Consider the following 8,679-nt stretch of genomic DNA (forward strand, 5'->3'; position numbering starts at 1 on the left):
CCAAGCATCTCTTCTGAACTGAAATGGCCTAGTCTCTTTAGTTTCTCGTCGTATGGAAGCCCCTCCATAGTCCGTACCATGACTCCTCCTTCCTGTCCTTTTCTGGACCTTCTCTAGTTTTTCTAGATCTTTTTTGAGGTGTGGGGACCATAACTGGGCCCAGTATTCAAGGTGTGGACGCACCATAGGTTTATAAAGGGGCATTATGATGGTTTCCATTTGGTTTACAGTTCCCTTCTCAGTAATCCCTAACACTTTGTTTGCCTTTGTCTGGCTATCTGTTGTGTGCAATATTCTTTATTTTGTACATTAAGTCACCATCCTCTGCTGCATCTAGGTGCCAACCAGCAAGACGGTGCTCTACTTTTCTGCTACCCTGCGTGGGTGACTGTGAAGATGGACCCCTTCAGTGTCAGGGAAGTGGAGCCCAATCTTGCTCCAGGTTTAGTTCATGGCAAAGCTCACACCAGCTCTGGAAGGAGCAGCTTGCAGTTCCCTAGACTGCTCTACATGCCCTTAAGAAAGGCTCTGACTTACTTGCGACCAGCATCTCAGGTACCTGGAGACGGCCTTCCGGGAGGTGTTGTTTCTCATGAGTTCATCGTCTTTGCAGGGCACTTTGGAGAGGAGGAGCTGTGTCTGCATCTGGGTAAGGTTGGCAAAGCCTGCAAACTTCTCAGGGTCAATGGAGCCACTGAAAGCGCAGATGAAGCATTTGCCATCGAGGAGGGTGACTATGATCCAGACAATGGGAGCAACCATGGCTCGCTGAATGATCGAGGAGCACATGTACCTGGGTGCAGGAGAGAGAGGACTGAGTAAGTGCTTCCTTGATCTCCTGGGAAACTGGAGGCTTATACTTGTCCATGGCACTAAGCTGGCACAGGCATCAGTAATATTAGCTAACGATACTCCTTCACCGAGCCAGCTGAGCCATTTACATTGGTCCAACTGATGCCTCCTCTGCTCTTGAATTTCCTCCATGACTTTTGCCTTGACCTGTTCTCCAGGGGTCTGATTTGCAGCCCAGTGGCTTTTTGCCCAAGATGTAAAGATTATGGTTGGTCAAGATCCAACCAAGGATCATGCCTAGTTAAGGACGCTCGTGCTTACTTTGTGCACGTTCCCCTGTCAGCGCCTTCTCTTCCTTTCCCTCCTCCTTCCAAATCCAGCTTCTTCCCCCCAACCCTTTCCTTGCCCAGCATCCCCTCAGCTGAAAGTTTGGAAATGATGCATGCTTTCATTGATAAACCTTTCCTCCTATGGGCTTTCACAACTAAGGCAAGCAAGAAAAGCACACAACTGAGCAGGGTGACTGCAGAGTCCTGCTGGTATAGCTAACTTTTCCCAAGTCCACTTCACATGCACACTCATATTCAATGGTCTTCTCTTGTCCTGCTTGGTCTGTACTTGGAGCTCTGAAAAAAATCTGGTTAGTCCCACTGAAGTCAATAGGAGCAGTGCTTACAATGGGAGGTCCTGTAGCCACTACTGAGTGTTTGCACTCTCTAGCTCCCCTGGTATAAGCTTTTCGGTGTTTCACATCTCCACAAAATACCATGTGTACTGGAAGGGCCTGGGTTAGAGCCAGACTTTGCCAGCTTTGCTCCTGTTGCAGAGCACCATACTCTATGCATTGCCCTACTAAATTCAGTGGAGAGAAGTGGCACTGCGTGTGAGACACGGTGCCACAATCTGCTCCTAAATACTTAATCATCATTTCTGGGTGGCATCCAAGCATGCATTCGCAGTATGCTGCCATAGAAGAGATGCCTGTGGTAGGAACTGATGCCTGGTGAGAGTCATTACAAGGAAACCCTCCTTATCGATTCCCAAGTTTTCAGGATGCCACTCGTTATTTCTATAAGAACCGGGGAATTTGGGCACATGCCTCTATTTGTCCCAAAAATGCATCTCTACTCGTCTGTCTCGTAAAGCAGCATCCATCTGGCCCATGGCGTTGTCAGCATTAACCTGACATCAGTAGTGTGTTAGTGTTTGCCTTTGAATGCCAATGATCTCTCCTTTAATTGCTTATTTTCTGTGCTCTCTTGCCTCATTTTAACTGTCAACTTGATTCTCCCGTCTCTCTTATTCCAGTGCAAGTCAGGAGTAACTCCTGAAGCCAGGGATGGCACATCAGTTTAAATGCAGAGTGCCCTGTGCGTCCTTGTGTGCCAGGGGCAGTCAACAATGAATTTTCTCAACTACCTATGCTTGCTCCTTCTCTCATCAGGCTGTTCCTGCTTCCTCTGCTGGGACTTTCTTTTATGCTGCTGTTTCCCTGAAGGTGTTAAGACTTGCTGTGCTCTTGCCCTCCCTGATTCACTGGCTCTGCTATAAGGCTGGGATTGCTAATGTGCTCATGGTGCATAAGAGGGGAGCTCTTGGGAGCTGAGCTGAGAAGAAAGTGAAGAAACAGCAGGGAGACCAAAGATGCAGCTAACCCGAGGGCTAGGAGAGAGGTGAAGGGGACAGAGCCCTTCCCAGCAGTGCTTTCCCCACCTGATGATGGCCAGATCCTTCTTTCTTCCCCCCGTCGGTCTCTTCCACTCCTCCAGCATCACCACAGACTGCCTGTTGACAATGAGGCCACAGAGAAAAAGGGCAATGGGAGGCACAAACATGATCCCCATCCCGTACGCCGTGTTGTACTTGGGCAGGCAGGGGCAGTTGAAGTCAAAGGAGGTATAAATCTTCACGCTGGCCAGGGCGAGAAGCCCACAGATCCCATTCATCACCGACTCGGAGTTAGACTGGAAGTACTGGAAGATCATCCGGAACCGATCCATGGTGCCCTGTGGGCTGGGGCGGCTTCCCCCAGAGACCTGCTGACTTAGTTTGAGATCTTGGCTCCTGTCTCTGCGACCCTCTTGCAGGATCTCTTGCAACGTGGGGTCTAATCCTGCTTGGGATTAGACAGGCAGCTTGGGGCCTCAGAGTGGGCAGAAAGATGGAAATGGGGAAGCGGCGCTGCTCACGGTTATGCGTGAAGGTACCTGCTTATGCTCCCTGCATCCAGCTAAGCGGGACCAGATGAGCTCAGCTGCCTCCCTGGAGCCCGCTGAACATGGTCTTTCCGACTCCGCCTGTAGCCATACATCCTCTTTCAGGATGAGATCCAGAGATCGGTTCCTCTACTTCATAAGCAGGCCGATACGGCCTCACGGTGTTTGTTTTTCTTCCTCCGCTTTTCACATCCCCAGAACTTCAATGCCTGCAGGTGTGTTGGTGTCGGGGACGTCAGTGCTGTGCCATCACTGCAGCTGCCTTCTCCTGCCGCCTCGCTCCCTCCTTGATTGTGTGCTGTTCAGTGATTCATCCCTGGCGGTTGAGAGAGATCGAGCTAGTCAAATAAGCTGGTCTGTTTACATGCCTCCTCCCTGTCCTTTGCATTAGGATGCTCAATCTCCGTGAAGCTGTGATCTAGCGGCTGGAGAGAACCAGGAGAAATGGGCTCCGTGTGCAGCTCTGCATCCTATTTGCTGTGTGACTGGGCAAATTGCAAGGGGCCTGATCCTATTCTACCTGCTGAGCACATCTACATGTTCATTAGTGCAATGTAATTATGGAGCATTAAGTTAAGTACCTGCTCAGGAGCACTGATTATGTCACATTTTAAGCTAGTAACAGTTATTACAGGTACTAAACTTAATGCGCTGTAATCGGTGCTATTGTGCATTAGTGCAAAGGAACACAGTTTTTGATACTTGAAGCTCATTGGACTAATGTACTGCACATTAGTGCATTAGCACAGTTTTTGCGAGCTGCGCTAATGTGCAGTAGAATTAGTCTAATGGGAGTTAAGCATCTCATGTAAACGTTCCCACTGTGTGCCAAAGTGGACTGAGGTGCCTGTGTGCAATCCTGTTCCACTCTGCTCAGGTCTCTGAGAATCTATTAGTACATCTACTTGTGCAACACGCCATCGTTTTGGTTCTCATGATTGAGCTGTGAGGAGAAAGAGGAGGACCCACTCCTATTTGTATTAAGTTTTTTAAGGACGTGAGCAGGGACAAATTCCATTTTCACCACTAAGGTGGAATCTGCATCTTGGTCAGTCTGTTTCCCTGTCTAAATAGGCCTCCTCTTAACAGTGCTTGAGCACAGAGGGTTTCTTTGCCCCCTCTCCAGTCCTGTGACTTATTAAATAGTGCTATTTAGGCAGGAGACCAGCGTTATCTAATTGTTTCCTCGTGCTTCCTTATCTCTGTGTCCAGCTGTTGCCTCCTGTCTTCCACTTGGAGCATTGGCTCTATGGAGAGAAGAGCTTTGTACAGCACCTAGCACCGAAGAGCCCCAGTCAGAGACCAGGACCCCACTGTGCTACGGTAACACCCATCAATGATCCTTCGCGGTCACGGATGATTGTCTTCCATGAATGCCTTATCTGTCAGCCCAAAGATGGCTGATGGGGACAATTCGGCATCGACAGACTCTTACAGCTCAGGTATGTGTTTCCATGCAGGGTGGGTGGCCAGCCAACCTAATACTTCCATCGATGCCAATGGGAATGTTTCCTGCCCTACCTGCCTGCATGGTCGTGTGGGAAGATCTAGCTCCGACTGTGATGGCTACAGTTTATGTTCTGTACCTTTTTACAGACCTAGGAGCAGTGAGTCTGCCATGGGCACTGCCTTTGTGTGCAGGAGGGCAGATTCAGTGCGGTACAGAGAGGGAACGCACACCGTGCTCGCTCCTAAAGGCTTTGCCTCTTTCCTGTGTTGTCTTTTTTACCGTCCTCTGAAATGCTTCACTTATGCTGAAAGGATGTGGTTGCTACCTGGGTGTGGGAAATCCTGGGGCTGCTCATAACTGCACAATGTGAACTAGGGCGTGAGAGGTTCTTTCATTTGAACTTTCCTTGTGCAATAGTCACAGCAGTCAGATGTGGAGAAATGCTATTCAGGCTGGGTTGGTCAGCCTTTCTCTGGGGTCTGTGCATTTATTTGGTCTCCCTGGGGTACTGCCTATTTATTTGGTCATCGTGTGTTAAATATGGCAAGTGGTGCTGATCTTCCCCTTCTCGCAGAAGGTATTTTCAGCCCTGCCATCAAAGAAGCTTTTTTTTTTCTCTTTCTGATATTTAGTCTCAGTTTCTTCCTCCTGGATTTTGTTTCAAATGAGGTGAACAGGTGAGCATTCAGCCTCACTTACAACTTGGGATGTGGCAGGTGTTCAGAAACCCCAGATCAGAGCACTTGGCTGATTTGCAAATGGGGAAAGTGCAGATCTGCTTGACTGGCAGGGTAATCGCAGCAGATGAAGGCAGTCAAATTCCTTCGCCTTGAATAAGACGGTCCTGTTTCAAATGCTAGGTTAGCTTGTGTATGTTGCTTAGTCATAAGAAGCCACTAGGCCAGGCTTCTGTTGGCCTAACGTGTTTAATATCTGGAAAGGGTGGAAGGTGTGAAATCATTCCCACGTGTGCACACATGCTGTACTGCATCCCAATTTGGCCATGCTTCATATAGATGTGCTAGAGCTTTGCAACTACGGACCTTGAGAGTCCACCTGAACTGGGCATGCAGCCGGGTGACTGCAAAGGTCACCTCCTCGTGTCTGTTTTGTATCAGCATGCACAATTGCCCAACTACAAACTCGGAGCTGTGATGTCTTTCTCAGTAGTGTCAAGCCAGGCTTTTCTTGGTCTGGTATCTGGTACTATGTAAACCAGTACAGCCCGTTCCATGGTCTGGTTATCGGTGAATAAACCAGTACTCCCACTTGGGCTTGTCTGGGTGAGGAGGATATATGGACACCCAGCAGGACTAAAAATAAGACCTTCAAAGGGCAAATGAGAAGCATGCAAGCTAATGGCCATCCTTACCAGGTGAGGAGAGGGACGCCACCAGGTCACCCTGCCCGAAGAATCGCCAGTGGTGCAAAGCAACTCAACTAGAGTTGTTACAGCATCTAAGGTGCCCCAATGGTCGCAGCAGCCTCGGGACTGACTTGACTCAATAAACTGCAATTTGCTTTTGACTGGCACTCATCAGCAATAAAAGCTGGTGACTGATCAGCTGTAGCATTAGCATTATGGGACGTTACATTTGGCCTTGGTCAGAACTTGGGTTTCCTTGCTTTCCAAATGCTCTTGACGTTGGCTGGGATTGTTAGTTAATAACCTGCAGTGCTATAATGACTTGGATCCAAAAGACTCTGTGAGCGCTGTGTCAAAAAATCACCTCTTCAAGCAGATCATTTCACGCTCTGAAATGATGCCACTTTTGGGGGCGAACACAATGGCTCCCAACAACCTTATGAACTAAATTGCCACTGGGGAAGTTGGAGCATCCCCTGTCCGATCCAACCTTGAAAGGGAATTTTCCCTAAGCAGAATGTAGTTTCTCAGACTGATCATTTGGCCTGGACATTAGAGATCTGGCACAAGGTGCCGCATCTGCTACTTGGAACAGAGATGTGTTGGTGATTTGTGGCAAAAACAGAGCGTTTCACCGTTTGTCACAAAATAGATGGGAGAGTGCGAGCGCACACCTTTCTGCAGGTGAACAAGGTGGTTGCCGAAAACAGGCAGGGGTCTAGAATAATATTCAAAACGAGGCAAAAATCTCTCGCCTGTCTCACTCTTTTATTTAGAGGAAACGTGAGGAGAGACCAGCCTGTGAAGTCGTGTATCCGAAGCTCTAGGGAGCTGGGCTGCTCCCGGAGCACCTGGCGCTCCTCCGTGGGAATCTGCACCCCGTCCTTTTCCTTTGTCTCTCCCATTCGGGCTCTATGGGAACGTCTGTGACTCACGTTCAGGAAGCTGTTTGATGTGGGGCATCATGATCTCCTGGGAGGTCCCTCCTTGCCAGCAGTGAGCATCCACAGTTTTGTTCAAAAACATTGTTTCCCCCCACCCCCAACACCTGCTGGCACCCTTGCGCATCTCCCTGGGGTAAATGGCAGGCTCTGGATTTAGTACCAAAGAACATCAAAACAACAGATGGGGGAGGAGGGGAAGCCATTCTTTAATTGCTCACAGGATTAAAACAGCCTTTTATATCTGGGGGAGAAAAGCGAGGGGGGGTTGTAGGAGAGAGGATAAGATGCAGAGGCTGCCGAGTGCCGTGCGTCATTGCCAGGATGGTGTCATCCAGCGGCAGCTTGATTCGGACGATGCAAAACAATCAACGCACAAAATGAACGTTGCAGACTTTGGCTTGTGATCTATCAACAGTGGGGCCACCTGAGGCTGTCCAGCAAACAGAATGAGTGGGTGTGCCTGTGTCTCTGTATGCGTGCACGTGCGTGCATGCACATGTTCTGTAGGGAGGGTAGCAGCACCTCTCACGAAGGGTGTCAGATGTGCTCTGTGCTAATAGTGTTTTTGTTCAGTTGGTTTAAACTTTGTCACCTGGGCTGAAACATTCCTCTGGGGGTGTCTGCCTTGGGTGGAGCGTTTCCAAAAAGTTGTAGTCAAAATGGCTCTGCAGTTGATGGCTTGTCGTCATCACCTATGTGTTGTCAAACACAAGGGTCAAAGTGTGCACACATGAACACTGACACAGGTGATAAGGCGCACAGGAATTTGGGCATGGACACACAGACACGCAAGTATTTGGCATTACTTGTATCATCTTATTTGTTATGGATGCACATGCATTGACCTTCCCCATGCGTGTTGACACACCCATACACATACCAGCTCATGCATATGCCCACACATGTTGTCACAAACATGTGTTAAGGTCAACACATGTGCCAAGATCCAAATAAGCATGCATTGAATGGCATACACATGTGCTGGCGCTGCACACGTACTGGCACGTGTCACACACTGATGCAAAGATGCACAGGAAAAGCGTGCGTTATTCTACCTCTGTCCCATGAGTGCAAACTGCCCAAATGTCGACTTCCTGAAGTTGTTCTATCCCTGAGGCAGACACTGTGTGAGCTATCAGGGATCTCCGCTCTCTGGCTACAATAGTTGGCGGGCTGTTCTGTGGGATGGGGTGGAGGGAATGACAAAAGAGCATAAGTGGGCTTCTCTGCCTGCTTTTAGATCCCAAACTTGTAGTAAAGCTTTACAGCACTGCCTTGGAGTTGCGTGGCCTTGAGGGTACTGATGCTCAATGGGCCTAACTTCCTTTCTTGTGACTGTGCTGACATCAGTGGATAGACCAAAAGCAAGAGCAAACCCAGGCAGAGCTTGTTCTCAGCTTGCAGAAGATCACAATTTTAGCAAATCTGGCTCTGAGAGCATCTTCCTCCCTCCTCCCTAAGTCTGCCAACAGGAATGCAGCTTCAGTGCTGCAGTCAATTTAAGTGAGGGTTGTATAACACTGATGTGTAGGCAAGGAGTGGCCTCCCACCATGGGGGCATCCGATTATTGCTTGCTCCATAGTAGGAAACATCCAGTGAAATGCGAATGGTCTGGGAAGGCGCTCTTGGATTCTGGAGTGAGAGACTGAGGAGAGAGGGGTTATCGAGGCTCCTTATAGCATTCACGTGTCTGTGCTTGCAGTCTAACGCCGGGGTGAGAATAGCTTCCATATGTCCCTGTGAACATGAAAGCTCGTGTGAGCCCCAGCTTCCCCAGAGCTTGTGTCTGTAGTGACAGGACCCAGACCTGATTCCCAAATGAAGGTGCAAAGCAACAGGCAGTCCTCTCCATTTCAACCCTTGCTGGAGGGAGAAGGCTTTTTGATCCAGGCCACCCAGAAGCAGCTAGG

General features: G+C 49.2%; 1 protein-coding gene across 1 annotated transcript in view; it reads right to left on the minus strand.

Moving 5' to 3' along the window:
- Window positions 1–3,554, minus strand: part of CALHM3 (calcium homeostasis modulator 3) — a 5,031-nt gene extending 1,477 nt beyond the window's left edge. Inside the window, exons 1-2 of the mRNA XM_019502760.1 lie at window positions 2,506–3,554; window positions 538–793 (exon numbers count right to left, since the gene is read on the minus strand). Coding sequence (XP_019358305.1) covers window positions 538–793; window positions 2,506–2,792 — 543 coding nt within the window. The 5' untranslated portion in view covers window positions 2,793–3,554. The remainder of the gene's footprint in view (window positions 1–537; window positions 794–2,505) is intronic.
- Window positions 3,555–8,679: the final 5,125 nt, after the last annotated feature.

The sequence above is a fragment of the Gavialis gangeticus genome, unplaced genomic scaffold (assembly GCF_001723915.1).
Source record: "Gavialis gangeticus isolate Ggan-Ray unplaced genomic scaffold, GavGan_comp1, whole genome shotgun sequence".
NCBI lineage: Eukaryota > Metazoa > Chordata > Crocodylia > Gavialidae > Gavialis > Gavialis gangeticus.